Source organism: Prionailurus viverrinus, chromosome A1 (genome assembly GCF_022837055.1).
Source record: "Prionailurus viverrinus isolate Anna chromosome A1, UM_Priviv_1.0, whole genome shotgun sequence".
Lineage (NCBI taxonomy): Eukaryota > Metazoa > Chordata > Mammalia > Carnivora > Felidae > Prionailurus > Prionailurus viverrinus.
The window spans coordinates 69,842,355-69,859,163 of record NC_062561.1 but is presented as its reverse complement, the minus strand read 5'-3'; the positions used below and the strand labels follow the sequence as shown (position 1 = coordinate 69,859,163).

The 16,809-nt window shown below is 40.2% G+C and overlaps 1 protein-coding gene across 2 annotated transcripts in view; it reads right to left on the bottom strand.

The window, feature by feature from the left end:
* Window positions 1-412: 412 nt before the first annotated feature.
* Window positions 413-16,809, bottom strand: part of IPO5 (importin 5) — a 57,145-nt gene continuing 40,748 nt past the window's right edge. For both annotated transcript variants that reach the window (XM_047858271.1, XM_047858281.1), the window contains exons 16-28: window positions 15,112-15,330; window positions 13,532-13,615; window positions 12,041-12,173; window positions 11,832-11,953; window positions 9,923-10,019; window positions 7,865-8,037; window positions 6,811-6,922; window positions 6,668-6,723; window positions 5,387-5,509; window positions 4,303-4,522; window positions 3,460-3,688; window positions 1,162-1,303; window positions 413-558 (exon numbers count right to left, since the gene is read on the bottom strand). In XM_047858271.1, the coding sequence (XP_047714227.1) occupies window positions 472-558; window positions 1,162-1,303; window positions 3,460-3,688; window positions 4,303-4,522; window positions 5,387-5,509; window positions 6,668-6,723; window positions 6,811-6,922; window positions 7,865-8,037; window positions 9,923-10,019; window positions 11,832-11,953; window positions 12,041-12,173; window positions 13,532-13,615; window positions 15,112-15,330 (1,797 nt within the window). In that variant the 3' untranslated portion in view covers window positions 413-471. The remainder of the gene's footprint in view (window positions 559-1,161; window positions 1,304-3,459; window positions 3,689-4,302; window positions 4,523-5,386; window positions 5,510-6,667; window positions 6,724-6,810; window positions 6,923-7,864; window positions 8,038-9,922; window positions 10,020-11,831; window positions 11,954-12,040; window positions 12,174-13,531; window positions 13,616-15,111; window positions 15,331-16,809) is intronic.

Here is a 16,809-nt window from a genome sequence, read left to right as displayed (position 1 = left end):
CTTCCAATTTTTAGATCTACTGGTTTGTTGGGTAGAAGGCTTCTTTCTACCCTACAAAAAGACTCACATCCAATTAATAGAACACTAGGTGTATAGCAAATTGTTTTAGTACACATCTACACTGAATAACTGATCTTAAAGCTGTTTTGTCTTAAATTTCCTTAAGTCTAATGAGAAAAATTAATTTTCCTTCCCTTTCACCTTTACGTGGGTGGCTTATACCAATAGAAAAATACTCTTCAGTGCTGCTGTAGGGCTTACAGGGAACCTCTTCAGTGGTACCATAGAAATCCTTTCAAACCCCACTCTGAAACCCAGTGCTTCTCTTCCTGCTGTTGTGGCTTTGCAGAAGAATGGCCTACACAACACAACTCTACCGTTCTCTTTTGCTCAAAAACAAAACAAAGAAACCTAAACAAAAGGGTAAACGTTTATTTGGAGTTAGTTTTCTGGTGGTGATATTAAGGCCCTTCAAGCAGAGTTCAGGAGCTCCTGTATGGCTGCCTGCTGCTCGGGACTGAGCTGTGCTATGCACTCAGTCCACAATCCTCCAGAAGTCTAGGAAAAAACAATTTCATACATTTAGATTCAGTGAAATGGTCATTTAGAAGTATTTTACTAATCATCATTAGGTAGACTATAATAATGCCAAATACTTTCTGTCGATGTAGTTTGAGGAGTGCCATCATAAAAGCAAGAAATCTATGCATTTCTTTAAAGTTCATTTCACTCACACTGTTTTCTTCATCCAATCTAACCTGAAAAAGCTATATTAGGTAGAGGACACAGTCAAGTAAACAACACAAAGGAATAAGGAGCATAAATCACTTAAAAAACTTTGGTAGCTGACAGCTCATTTACTCTTAAAATCTCATCTTTTTTTCTTCACAGACAATGTAAAAAAAACCTTCTACAGGAATATGCGCTAAGCACCAAGTGGAAGGTTCGAAGTATCTCAAGTTTAAGACAAACATTTTAGTACTGATAAAAGATGAGAACATATAGACACAGTATACATTAAGTAATCTGAAGGTTGGAGACAAGAGAATATAAAAATGAAACTTCCTTTGCTCATTGGGTACCTATTTTTTTCCTTGTAGAACAGAAAACAAAACAAAACACCTCCCCAAGAAACTGTTTTATTTCCGCAAAACAGCTTACCTGTACTTGGCGGACTACATTAGCCAGACGTTTGGCACAAGGATCTTCATGTTTAATTGCCTCATGCATTTCTCCTTCTGCAATTATACTGAATATTTTGGGCAGATTGGTATTGTTGGGGCCAAGAACGATTGGGTGATTACTGACCAAAGAGAAGAAAGCCATTATAAATGAAAATTAAGGAAAAATTACGCAAGCACTCATATTTTCCTATATCCTTCCCCCAATATGGAATTCTGCTATAGGATCTTTATAAAATGATTATGCATTCATTAAAATCAAATTCAGTGGCAGGAAAACCAGCTAATTTTATTTATTAGCTCTTCAGTGTTTTCCCATGTAAATTAAGAAAAATACTTGGCTCATCTCAGGTTAGTTTCAAGGGCCAAACAATAACTAGGACGTTCTAAGTGCCTTATAAATAACTTGTGACTTATTAAAAAAAAAAACAACAGAGCTATTACTAAGAATAGCAGTTTCTTATATGGCAAAATGATTTCCAAATAAATGTGAAATTCAAAAGGATTTATGGGCATTTTAAGAGTAAGCCAGGGGGCGTCTGGGTGGCTCAGTCGGTTGAGTGTCCGACTTTGGCTCAGGTCATGATCTCGTGGTTTGTGAGTTCGAGCCCCATATTGGGCTCTGTGCTGACAGCTGGGAGCCTGGAGCCTGCTTCCGATTCTGTGTCTCCCTCTCTCTCTGCCCCTCCCCGACTCATTCTCTCTTTCTCCCTCTCTAATAAAAAAAGAAAACAAAACAACAACAACAAAAAAGAGTAAGCCAGGAAGTAAACGTCAGGCAAGTTTAATGGAAAGAAACCTAACAGTGTATTTAACTGGGATTCCAGTCTTTGTCATTAAGAGAATTTCACAACAGTCCTTTCCAAGGGAGATGATCAAACAGCATGATGGAGAAGTGGTCACTTCAAAGGCAGTAGTAGATAAGGAGTGTGCAGTCTCCACCAGGGTTAGCACATCCCTTAATGACAGTTCTCAGTGGGAACACACAAATACACTTGTGTGAACCTGAACTTAAACAGATATGAAGGAATATGCTCACTGGCCTATTTCTACGAATTCCAGATGAGTGGTTGTAGCCCTTGGAGTTATTCATGAATAAAAGCAGTAATTAGTAGTGACAGAGCCTCGATCTGATTAACATTTAGGAGAACTTGGACTTAGAAAAACACACCACAGAACATGTCTTTGATTTGATAGCTTCTGTAGCCTCCAGGTTGTTGCAATTCTTAGATATACTCATGGACACAAAAGAGCATTAATAATGCCAGAGCCCAGGGCCAGATCTTGATTACCCAACTGGAATACTTTCCTTATACCACTGATTCTTGAATCCAAAAACCATGGTGCTAATGACATACTTTGATCTCATTATACTAACACATGATACATGTTAATTCTACTTCTGTAAAGCGGAGATTAAAAAAAGAATCTAAAGCCAAATAAATAAACAATAGATAAATGGGGTGACATTTTGGTGACATAAACGGGCAACAACATTAAAAGGGAAACTTTTTTTTTAAGTAGACTCCAATGCCAAGTGTGCAGCCCAGTGTAGCTCAAACTCATGACCCTGAGAAGGGACCCAAGCTGAGAGCAAGAGTCAGATGCCTGGGGCACCTGGCCAGCTCAGTCAGTTGAGCATCTGACTTTGGCTCCGGTCATAACCTCATGGTTCGTGAATTCGAGCTCCATATCGGGCTTTGTGCTGACAGCACGGAGCCTGCTTTGTATTCTCTTTGCCCCTCCCCTGCTTGCATGTGCACGCACTCTCTCTCACAAACAAACAAACAAACAAACATTAAAATTTTGAGAAAGAATGACAGAGCGTGAATGGGGGAGGGAAGACAGAGGGAGACACAGCATCCAAAGCAGGCTCCAGGCTCTGAGCTGTCAGCACAGAACTGACACGGGGCTCGAGCTCCCGAACTTTGAGATCATGACCTAAGTGGAAGTTGAACACTTAATCAACTGAGCCATCCAGGCACCGCTATGAATGGTTAAAAAAAAAAAAAAAAAAAAAAAAAAAAAAAAAGAGATGTTTAACCCGAGCCACGCAGACACCCTTGAAAGAGAATCTTCTTAAAACATTATGTTCTATAATGCCTCATCTGTTGAATTCCATAAAGAACAAGTCAAACTAGATCTAACTGTAAGGCAGCGTTAACTGTGATATGGTTTTAAAGACAACATTATTAGAAACCTATACATCTGAGGGGCTGTGCACAGGAAATACTGTTTAGAGAGGAAGAAAGTGAGGTCTATTTGTCCTTTTTCTTACCTTTCGATCAAGTCACACAGATAATTGAAAGTCTGAACAGCTTCTTCTTTATCCTCATGTAGTGGAAGCCAAGACAACCAGTGAGGCAGGACTTCTTCCACGTTCACACAGTCAGGCTTGAACTTCATAATCTTCCCCACTGCTGAGATGCAGTTCTCTGTGGCATTGACGTTTTCTTTGGTCTTAGAATCAGCAGACTGAATAACTCTTACCAGCAGTGGAAGTGCTTCTAAAATAAGCAATTGCAAAAAGGTCAGTTTTTTAAAACCTCACATTTTCATGCAAAGCCAGTATTTTTTATATAAATATTTCTTTTTATCTTCGGTCCAGTTATCGATTGTAGTGAAGAATTATTGAAGTGTCCAGCCCGTTTTGTTTTCTTGGCTGCAGAGCCAGACCTAAGAAGGAAAGGAGGATTGCCCCGGCATGGGCCGGAGCATCAGTGCTCCACTAACTGGGAGCCCAAGAGGTCAGCAGACTCAACATTCAATTCCCGATCATCTCCGGGTACTTCAAGTTTTTAAAAGCCTCCAGCTGTATTCCTGCGCTGGCTTTACAGGGACCACCGTATGTTTTAAAAGTCCTATGCCGCAGCTGGGGTGTACCTCCCAAGCCCAAAATGAACTCTACTCTGGAGGATGGGGGTGGGGAGGCTCTGATTCCACTCAGATTTCATTTCCATATCTCCGAGAATAAAGACGGTCAATTTGTATATGTTATAGGTGAGACGTTTGAAAAAGGGAAGAAGAACACAGCAGAAATAGCTATATAATGTTTGGGGATGTGGAAAAGAGAACGAGAGAGCGATAAAAGGGATGCCTGGGACCGAGCAGAAGAAAGTACCTGTACAGAAAGGCCGGTAGTTCTCTCCACCGTACTGTGCCATGACACCCAGGCCATACGCAGCTGCTTGCCTCACTTCGGGGCTGCTGTCGCACACATATTGGAGCATCGGCCTTAAAAAATATTCTGCGTATTTAAAAGAGGCTGGACTACAGTGTTCTATGACATCATCAAAGATGCACAATCCCCATTGTCTGTCTGGCCATGGTCTATGTGGACACTATAAAAGAGATAATCTTTTAAGCTCTGAATACTGGAGTACACGAAGAACGTTAAAACAAATTCACTATAGGCTATCATGTAAGTGATAAGCTTACATGGATATTCCAGATACAGGCAACGAAAAACACAGTAATAATCACTTCTTGTGAATCCTCAAATTACAACACAGACTTAAGGAAGTACAGGTTTAAAAGACTTTGTATGATTTTTTTATAAAATCCCATAATTATCAGCATATACCGGAAGAACCAACAGCAGCAACAACGTAGGTACATTTAATTCACAAAAAAGACAATGATAATGCTGTATTTAAAGAACAACAAAAGTTATGACGATGTTAACTTTATATATCCACTCAACAGGCTAAGTCCTATGTGCCTAAGTTTTTAAAAAAACGTGCTGCACTACTAAATACAAGATTAAAAGCCAAAGTGAGACAAATTTCTATTGATTGCTTTTCATGTGTATTTTAAAGACTGAATACATAAGGCCATCATCCAGAATCTGTGATTGCTGGCTGTATGAAACAAGGATTTTAAGGGAGTCCTCTAGGGTCCACTGAAAAAAACTAATTATGTTGATAACTGAGCAGGGCACGGATAACCTGAAATAATGAAAAGTCATTTGTATGTCTTTGGAATGCATTCTGATTTAACTGAACTATGGAAAACCTAATTAGCAAACTTCTAGCATGTGTCAAATGAGAAAATATCAAGGGCAATGCAATAAACCTGATAAAATCATGGAAACTCTTTAGGATTTCTAAGGTCCATTTTAACCTAGAAGTGTGTTTTCAAGTGCTGCACTGAAACAATCCCAGGTCAACTATCTAAAATAACGGTCAAAGAGAGGTAACACTTACAATTAGGTTGACAATTAACGGGAGCAGCTGTTCAAACCATGGTAACACCTTTTCCTTGTAGCTACTGAATATTGAGTGTAAAATGTCTGACACTTTGGTCAGAATATAAACATCGTTATCATCCTAAAAACAAAAACACACACAACACCCATACGTATCAAAAGGCATCTCCACTACTACTGCTAACAGTAACATTCATTTACAAAAATCTAGGAAATGCAGAAATTAAACTACTCATCACTGTAAGGGCACCTCTACGGCTGGGTGTCACGCCTCCCACCTGCCGACAGAAAGAGAAGTGCGGCCAGTACTGCACTTCCTCCAAAGACTTTCCTTGGAACATACTTACATTTCAAATTCTGAAACAGAAGTGTTTTTACTTCAGTAGTATTTTTTGCTTTCTGCAAGAATGTTTCTAATTTTGGAGCAGATGGGTGGAGAGATGTGGGGTCAGTTAACTGACAACACCTCATCCCTGGGAGCAATTTGTGTGTGTCAGCATGGGAGCACCCTGCACAGAAAGGGATGAACCATCCCACACAGAAAGGGGATGAGCCGTGTGCGGGAGCACCCCACACAGAAAAGGGACGAGCCACGCGTGGGAGCACCCCGCACAGAAAGGGGATGAGCTGCGCACAGGAGCACCCGCACAGAAAGGGGATGACCCAAGCACGGGAGCACTGGTCCACCAGGATGGCTACGTGCCACATCCTGGAACCTAAATATGCAGCTGAAATACATCTGATGGCATCAAATGGTTTGATGAGGAGAGAACTGAACAAAGCAACATAGAAGACTTATTTCAACCACTGCATGTGTATTATTTATAAGGAAATTCTCACTATCCTGTGATCTGGTAGAAAGACAGCTGTTGTTACAAAAAGATCTAGCCTTAAGCCCTAGACTCGTGGCAGTGTGTGGCTTTAGACAGTCATTTAACACCTGACTTTGAGTCCACTAATCTTTAAAACAATGAATACGCCAGCCAATAAAAATTTGCTGAGAGGCATATATAAAAGAAACACTAGGTGAACTCAGAAGTGCTGTCATGTGAGAGGTATTGCAGCAAAAACACTCACACAGCATCTAAAACACAAATCAGCTAACTGCAATTACTTATTCTCTAGATTAGTAAATGAAATACATGTCAGATTCTTCTGCTAAAAATTACCGATAATTACATCAGAATGACAAGTCAGAAATGAATTAGAAACTTAAGCATTTAAAAATGTTCCAGATGCAAATGATCATATAAATTAAGTTCTGAAGGGAATAATTTACCTCATCTTGTAGTGACTCTTCCACCTGTTCATCATAGTCTTCATCTTGTCTTTTAACTAAAACACACCCAAATAAATGTCTTTTTAAACGGTCGCCAAAACGGTCAAGGATTACATTCAGAAATAAAAGTGTGGAGAACTTACCTTGCCGCAATTCTTGATTTTTAAAATGTTCTTCGAGTTTAGCTTTCAATATGCCTCCCAATTCTTCAAAATGTTCATTATTAAGGCATCCATCTCCCATTACTTCAATGCACTAATGATGAAATTGAGGAAAGAAAGCAACCCATGAGATTTAAGTGTTTTAAGAGTCAAAAGTTAAGTTCTGTTAAGAATAACACGGAAACATGAGAAAAATTAACATAACTCAGTACGGTCGAAGACTAACGATTAAATGAGTAGATTACACTTGCTTGGTGTATGTTCGTATGACAGTACTTCAAGGAAAATAATTTAAAAAATATTTTTATTTTGAACATGTCCTGAGCAGATCTTAAATGCCAGGCATTACTGCTAGGAGCTGACATCTCAAAGATGGAGCAGACTATCCAGCTTCTGAGGAGCTCAATTACCACACACACGGTCTACACAAACACAGTGGGGAGAAAGGACAAGGGGGTGCTGGGAGGGCACTACAGGCCGAGGAAATCACATGCACAAAGGCCCAGGGGGGCCTCCTTTGTTAAAATAGAAGAAATGTGAACTGTAAGAGTGTAAATGGGGACAAATGAAAGGTAATGAAGAACTTTTAAACCAAACTGTGGAGCAGACCATGGAGCCGTGAACAATGGGGGTGACCAGGAATATTGGGAAGAAGAGTGCAAGTATTGAGCAAGTTCATGCCTGAGAAAAGGAGAATGAACTGGGAGGGAAAGAAAGGAGAGAGACATCGGGAGCAGACCAAAGGAGGCGATCTCAGCACAGAGAAGACATAAGGGAAAATGAAGAGCAGAGGCATCTAGGAGAGAATAGGACAGAAAGTAGGAGTGAGCTGGAGATGAGCCAAGATTCTGCAGTTGGATTATTAGGTAAATGACGGTGGCAACTTATCAAGACTGGACTAAAACGTTAAAATAAGAAAGAAACATTTTCAGTAAATAAAAAAAAATCACTTGTTATAAGATCGAATTTTATTTATTTTTAGCAAGACTAATATATGAACATACAACCTTATACATACTTTTAAAAGAATATTTACCTTTGCAAAAGAATGCATTATTTCTGAGAGGACATCTGAGTCTGGTTCTGTGCCAATGGCCTTGATTAGAGCATCACACATAAAATGCCACATCTGTGTGAGATACTCAGGACCACGAACTCTTGCACATTCCAGGAGAAGAGGCATGGATTCTGCTGCCGCCACTCGAACACGTTTTATTGTTAAGGAAACGTAATCAATATTTTCAGACACACTTAGTGTAATTCCTCCCCTTGAAAGATTGTTCTCTCATTCTGCTTACGTAAATGTTCAAGTGTTCACCGAGTGCCAGTCATATGGCCAGATTATCTGAGACTGCTATCCAGGAGCTTGTGTTAAATATATCGTGTGTATAAAAACAGATATCTCCCTGGCCATATGACTTATCCCTGTCTTTTCTGTCACCTACAATACAGCAGTGAGTCTCAAATGTGACCTGCAAACACAGAAATGATTGTAAAAGGTTCTGGGACCCTTAGAGCATATCTTAGTATGTTCTCATCCCCAAACTTATGCAATATATATTTCTAATGGGAAGCCTGGTGGGAGGGTGGCACTCAGTTGGTAAGTGTCTGACTCTTGGTTTTGGCTCAGGTCATGATCTCACAGTTTTGAGTGTGAGCCCCATGTCAGGCTCCACACTGACAGCGTGGAGCCTGCTTGGCATTTTCTCTCTCCCTCTTCCTATACCCGCCCCCCCTCTGCCCCCACCGCTCATTCTCTCAAAATAAACAAACTTTAAAAAAGAAAATTAGGGGCGCCTGGGTGGCGCAGTCGGTTAAGCGTCCGACTTCAGCCAGGTCACGATCTCGCGGTCCGTGAGTTCGAGCCCCGCGTCAGGCTCTGGGCTGATGGCTCAGAGCCTGGAGCCTGTTTCGGATTCTGTGTCTCCCTCTCTCTCTGCCCCTCCCCCGTTCATGCTCGGTCTCTCTCTGTCCCAAAAATAAATAAATGTTGAAAAAAAAAATTTTTTTTAAATAAAAAAGAAAATTAAAAAAATTGTTACTAATAAATGCAACCAAAGCTATATTTCTCCTGGGAACACCAATTAAGTACTCCTGTCAGAGCCTTTTCAGTTTCAATGAAGACCAAGCTGCCCCTCCCTATCTAGCATCAGTTGTGACATCAGGTCGTGAGACTTCCCTTTGTCCTCTCTCATCATGGTAAGTTTCTCTTGGGCAAAAGCCATCTTCTGTAAAGGATACCACTACAGGATACTGCATGAGGAACTAAAACAAAGGGGCTCTGGAGTCAGGAAGATCTGAGTTTGGGTCTGGCCTCAACCACTCTGTTGGGCTGTCCCTTTTTTTTAAACCCATCTACGAAATTGTGTGTGTGTGTTAAGGCCTAAAAATGTTTCCATGTATTAATTACGACAATCATGTTAGGAAGGAAAACATTTAACATGCAGATTTATCAAGAAAGGTTTCTCCAAGGTGATACCCACATTTGAAATGTAGGACTAGGCCACAGAAAGTTATCAGCGGGTCTCTTAACCTATTAAGAAAACTCTTAGTTTCGGGGCACCCGGGTTGCTCAGTCGGTTAAGTGTCCGACTTTGGCTCAGGTCATGATCTCACCGTTCGTGAGTTCGAGCCCTGTGTTGGGCCTGTGCTGACAGCTCAGAGCCTAGAGCCTGCTTCAGATTCTGTGCTTCCCTCTCTCTCTGCCCCTCCCCCTCTTGTGCTCTGTCTCTCAAAAAAGGAACATTGAAAAAAAAATTATAAAAAAGTCTTAGCTTAACACCACCAACAGATATTTGAGAAAAGTTCTTATATACAACTACAAACATTTGCTAAAAATATCAATCCTTAAAATCTTTCCAGTGGTTCACAGAAAAAGCTGTCAACTAGAAAATAGGTAACATTTTCTTCTTGTTTTTGGCACAAACAAAAACCATGACACTAAAGCACCTGCAAAAAATGTAGTTTACAATCTTCAATTACAGTTAGTGCAAACAATCATAGTGAAGCACACATCAGTTAACACAAAGTCAAACACTCAACCTACAATTTAACTAATTCTAGAAATGTTTTGCATTCAAAAATTATAGGATATCATCATGGAAATAAAATTTCAGTAGAGGGACCATCAGTTTGACAACTTGTTCAGTGTATTCCACAAAGCCTTCCTTTAACTCTTTAGCATAGCAAACCTGAAACCAAAGTATCAGAAATCAAGATCCATGTTAGTTTTTAGGTACTAACATTTATTAAATAGCAGAATCGTAAGGACCGCAGAATGCTGTACCCTGACTGGAAGTACACTTAGAGCTGCATGCAGGACTGTGAAAAGTATCTGGGAAATACAAATATAAATGTAGAAAAAGCTGTACAAAGGGAAAGGGCCTTGGCGTGACTGCAGTATATGCTGTCATTCAAAGACCGGAACACCCCACGTTTTTAGTGCTGTGTGTGGGAGAATGGTGCAAAAGTTTCAGCACTCTGAGGTACTTCAAACAAAATATATCATTGAAGAAAAATACTTTAAAAAGATATAAAAACCCGAACACTTAATTGCAGCGTATCACTCTGTAAATCCGCAAATAGGCTTATGTTATTTTGTAATAAAAAAATCATTTCATCAGTGAAACAGAAAAATAATGCTGCTTTAAAAATAATTGTTTCTCGGGGTGCTTGAGTGGCTCAGTCAGTTAAGTAGCTGACTCTTGGTTTTGGCTCAGGTCACCATCTCATGGTTCATGGGACTGAGTGAGCCCTGTGTCATGCTGTCAGCATGGAGCCTGCTTGGGATTCTCTCTCTCTGTTCTTCCCCTGCTCGCGTGCTCTCTCTCAAACTAAACAAACTTAAAAAAAAAAAAAAGTTTCTTTACTTTCTTCCACATTAAAAGATTTGATAATTTTGTTTAGAGACGTTACATTTACATTTACTCTCTAGTTGAAAGATACCACAAAAATCCAAAGTGTCTATGAATTATATTATAGGCATAAATGTTTACAATATATAGTAAGTACTGATGATAAAAATAAGTTCAAGAAATATAAGTTTAAATGAACTGGTAAATACAACAATGCTTTATTAATGCAAGATAAAATTTAAGTTATTAACTTTTATTTGGGCTTACTCATCTGCTAAGTTTGTAATATACCATAATTTCTTAATTCTACCTTTAAGAAAAACAGATTATTGTCCCTGTCTGTAACACATGCTCATAAAGGGGAAGGGGAGGGAAAAAACCAAACAAAAAAACAACCTCAAAGAGAACTTGCACACAAGACCTCATAACACTGCAAGAGGTAATTACTGTCAACATTTTGATGTCCCTACCATGTTTATATTTTTTATATGACTGACATCATACCAGTTATATTTTCAGTAGCATGAGCACATTTCTGTTCATTCATTCATTCATTCAAAAAATATTCCTTGGGGGCGCCTGGGTGGCGCAGTCGGTTAAGCGTCCGACTTCAGCCAGGTCACGATCTCGCGGTCCATGAGTTCGAGCCCCACGTCAGGCTCTGGGCTGATGGCTCAGAGCCTGGAGCCTGTTTCCGATTCTGTGTCTCCCTCTCTCTCTGCCCCTCCCCCGTTCATGCTCTGTCTCTCTCTGTCCCAAAAATAAATAAACGTTGAAAAAAAAAATATTCCTTGGTCATCTTATCTACTATACACTAAGCACAGAACAGACAAAAATCCTTGCCCCAACATAGCTTTGTATCAGCTGGGTACAATAATTATTATCTTCCTGATAACAGGCATTCAGGCTTTTCATTTTTGTTGTTGTTATTAGAAACAGCAGTGATCATGAAGTTTACCTACGTGATTTCTTTATCCAGAAGTGGAAATGTTGGGTCAAAATGTCTCTACATTTTATTTTTTAAAGAATATATTCCTGCTCTTCAAATAATTTCTTTAACATCTATGGGAGGCACTCCTCTGAAATGTGTGTGTGAATGTGTTCTAAGAACTCATCAACTGAAGTCTGATAAACACTATACGCACTCACCAGCATCTGACAAGCAGTGGACTTTTCTTCCAGTCCTGCAGTTTTAATACCAAAACTTTGCTGATCTCCAAGGTTCACAAACTCCCAACCGTCATCATCACTCATGTTTTCCATGTCTTGGGCTATTAACAAGGAAGAAAACAAATTCACGTTAAAAATAATCACAGGAAGGAATTTTACAACTGTTATGTCTTCATGAAGACACCTACTATCTAAAAGGGCTACTTCAGGCTTAATTGAAGCGGTCTTCATTAAAGGCCCCATAACCACTGGAAGGTACTGCTGAAATTCTTTTCCAAGAATTTTGCACATTCTGGCCCATGCTGAGATCATGTAAGAGATCTGGGGAAAAAAATTAAAATTGATTTCAAAACAATGGTAAATAGACAATCACAAAGAAGCCATTTCCCTATTTCATACAAACAATGTTTTATTTCACATTCATAGCCCTTCAAGCAGAAAGTACATTTCCTAGGGTCTTATACTTAAAACATTCAGAAATAAAATCACTGTGAACCTTTACCCTGGGATAGAGAGAGCAGGTGAGGGAAAAGAGGAAGACCAGGACTGTGTCTTATTTTTTTCTTACTTTCAAGAAGCAATATATAATTTTCTCTAATAGCATCTGAGTCACATATATAAAATCTACTTAACCATTTTAACTCCTAGGCCCTACATTTTTTGAAGACAAGAACATATTTTATCTGACTGTATCTTTACTGCCTAGCATTCCATTCATTAAACATGTATTAACACCCGAGAAAACATCCCTTTCTCCTAGCTATTTCAATTTTCTGTGTAAGTGGCTGGGTGTTTTTAAGACACCTCTTCTACTACTGTGTTTACATAGTCTGAATCACCTGCAAACCACCAGAGGATCTAGTTCTAATTCATCATCCCTGTAACCCAGAAAGTGAGTTGATTTTTACTAATATATCTCACGTGCATATACACACATATTCTCCACACCTACTCTAAAACAAACAAAAAAACCACACACACACACAAAAGAAAAAACAATCTAAGTTCATAGGAAATAATGATAGCATGGCCGTGTAAAGTCCAAATGTAACCCAGCAATTATTTATGGAGTTGCTGTTATTCATTAGGCATTGTGAATACTATTAGGACCATGACACACACTTACAATTTACAACACTGTGTCGTAAGGATCCACTATCAAGACTTATACTGGCCTTGAAATATGAGCTGGGATTAGTCAGGCTGCATGGGGCAGGGGTGACATGAATGTGTGCTCATGGGCAGAAAGAAAAAAGCAGAGCAGGTTTGTGGGAAGTCACGTGGCAATGACAGGGCCGAGAGACGTCCAAATGGAGATGTCTAGTAAGCGGGGGAATCAGTGAACCCTGAATTGAGAGAAAGATCTGGCAGTTACAGCACATGGAGGAAAACTGAAGCCATGGTGCGGATGACACTCCTCAGGAGGGAGGAGGGCCTAAGACAGAACCCTAAGAGCATAAAAATACCCAAAAACCCAAAAGCCAAAAGCCAGAGTCAGGGGAGAGGGCAGCCAGAGCAGACGGAGAAAAAGATGGCATGAGAAGTAGAAGGAAAGCCAGTGAAGAACATCTCTGCAACCAGGGATTATCTCAAGAAAACTATCACTCAATTTCTTTTTTTGAGTACATTTAACTTTATACTAGATGTACATCTAGGCGAACATGTGAAAGCTGCTTTACCTGGGGATCATCATCTTCCATATCGCTAAAGTCCGTCTGGGTCTTCAACAAGAGCTGCATCACATCTGATGCATCTTGCATGAACTGGAAGAAAATATTTGGGAGAATCAACACCGGTGTTTCTCGTGGCTATCAGAACAGAGAGGTGCTCACTGCTACCCAATTTTGGTTCTTGTATAATAACACAACTTTCCAAAAGAAAATCCATTACATTTCCCACATGGGTCATAACCCCTTAGACAAAAGTATCACACTGAAAAATTTTCATCTATGTTGCGCACACCTAGTGCTCTTTCTAGAAAAATAGATTCTCCAGTGAAGGTCAGAGTGAACTGCGGTATAAAGGAATTTTTTTTTTTCCAATATATGAAATTTATTGTCAAATTGGTTTCCATACAACACCCAGCGCTCATCCCAAAAGGTGCCCTCCTCAATACCCATCACCCACCCTCCCCTCCCTCCCACCCCCCATCAACCCTCAGTTTGTTCTCAGTTTTTAAGTCTCTTATGCTTTGGCTCTCTCCCACTCTAACCTCTTTTTTTTTTTTCCCCTTCCCCTCCTCCATGGGTTTCTGTTAAGTTTCTCAGGATCCACATAAGAGTGAAAACATATGGTATCTGTCTTTCTCTGTATGGCTTATTTCACTTAGCATCACACTCTCCAGTTCCATCCACGTTGCTACAAAGGGCCATATTTCGTTCTTTCTCATTGCCATGTAGTACTCCATTGTGTATATAAACCACAATTTAAGGAATTTCTAATGATATCAAGTTTTGGTCTATAGTTTATGTATTTCCAGCAGTAAAAAGATAATCCAAATCCAGAAAGAAAACTTTGGATTGCTCCCTAGAAGTATAGGATTTTCAGGTAACTCTGTGTAGTTCTGTCAATCCCCACTGTATAAACAGGCAGTGTTTCAGAGACAGTCTGAAAATCAGACAGAGTAGGAACATGAAAATGTTGTATTGATTAGGTTCTCAGTATCTCACAGAAAATAATTTCTAAGGTAAAGTTAACACTGGTGCTGGTTTTGGAGGAGACCAACTAGAGAGGTTCTACTGTTGATAGTTCTGAGAATTAGAGTGCGAGAGGTCAATGACAGGGGGGACTTCATTTGGATCAGTTTTGACACTCTGATATGCTGGCTGGAAGACAAATACATCTGCCAATGGTCCTTGCTAATTATTTTCTGCAGAGCTATATGTATAGAGATTTCTCTTAGGATACCTGATGGTTTTTGGATTAACAAGAAGGCAAACGGAATGTTACCAAGTACGTGTTTAAATGAGTGAAGCTAAACATATGGATCTTGAACTCCACACGCCTCCCAGTAGACTGTACGTGTGATAGGAAGAGGAGGAGATTTCAAGAGCATAAATGAATTAAGAAAAAAACCTTAATATTAATGCTGAAAAAATGAATTTCTATATAAAGCTAGAATTACAGGAGAGTAAGATAATGGAAAAAAACAAGCAGCTGGAAAACCATTTAGCAGAAGGAAAAGGCCTCTAAGTACCTCCCTCAATGCCTCCACAGCCAAACTACAGACAGTAAATTCAGCCTTCTACAAATCACTTACTTTTTCCTTCCCAACGGCTAGACCAATGAGGCTGATGCACTCAATAGTTTTTCCTCTGAGAAGTCGGAGTTCCTTCTGAACTGCGTTCTCGACGATGTGCTTTAGTGATGGCATAAATAAGTCATAGTAGGGGACAAATTTTTCCTCTGCGGTATCTGCAACTGATGCGATAGATGTCACAACTTGTTCCAGAACTAACTTGGTGCCTTTCTGAATCAACTAGGAGAAGGAAGACACACAAAATAAATCATGCAAACGAGAAACTGGAAGAAATACCTGCTCCGAGTTCTCACAGGCTTCTCTGAGACAGCCAGCGGAGACCACCCTCCAGCAGCCCGAGTGGAGACCGTAGGTTCCGGAGCAAATTAAAGAATCCCTGCGGAACTACTGATGTGGGATCTCCTCTCTCTTCTGTTAATGGAATGCTCCTTACTCAGGTCTGCCTTAACTCCAAGCAACCAATTCTCAAGCACAAATCTGATTCCTTTTCCAATTTTTGTATCCCAGCTTGACACCCGTATTTCTCGGTCCTTTTACCTCACTGACTCCCACTACTTACCGTACACTCTGCGCCGTCCTACATGCATGAGAGAATCCCCTTCATGGTCCATTCCTTTATCTTCTCATGTGACTCTCCCCAGAAGGTAGCACTAATGACCCCATCAGAGCCAGAGCTTTTTAGCCAACTATTTCACTGTCTTGGTGAAACACATGAGCTCCCCTTTCTCCTGCATTCAAGACCTACAGGTTCTCTGACCTGGCTAGTAACAAACACTGGGTACTTGCAGCTGTCCAGCTTGTACCTGGCTCATGCTGTCACCTGGTAACATTTTCTAACCCTTGAGGATTCATAGGAGTACCTGACCCAGGGACTATTCCAGATTTGTTTCATTTCCCCCCAGTCAACTCCAGCCACTCTGAGCAGAGTTCTTCCCCCTGCACGACCACTTCCACTGCCCCGTAAGAGGGTAACTTACTCCCTTCTTCTGCATCCGCTCCACATTTCAGGTCTTGACTGCTTCTGATCTCCGAGGAACATTGTTCCTCATCAGCTACCTTCTCTTTGCACAACTTTTGCTCACATACTTTAACTTCTTCCCCAGGCCGTCTTAACAATTCCTTCTTTTAGTCTTTAAAAAATCTGACCTGTTGCCTCTTTGGAGTAAGGGGATGCAATTGAAACTCTATTTACACTTCAGCCCTCTACCCAAACACACTTGTAAAGTCACGTTTGATCCTTCCGTTCCTGATTTAATCAACAAACTCATCTGCCTTCAACTGGGGTCTACCCGTCTTCAGATTGACTCCTGTTCCTTCCTGGTCTGCCGTCACCGGACACTGAACACCTGTCATATTTCAAAAGCCCCTTTCTTCGCCTTCGGAGACACTGTATCTCGTCTCCACCCCGTTCTCCTTTAGAAAATGACTTCGTAAAGTGTGGTTTACTAATTCTTCCTGGTTCATAACGAATTGATATGTGAGAATTGAGTTAGTAACGTTAGAAACTTTACTTTTATAGCAATTTGACAGTAACTTTGTGTCTGGTAAACACAGGAGTTTTCTTAAGAGGCTTTTATTTGTCCTTTTTATTCATTTCACGACAAACTGAGCCTGAATCTTTGCCTTTCTCACTTGCATCCTCTCCTCACACACTGCTGTATTAACACCACTGAGTCTCTTAGGTTCTACTTCTTATTT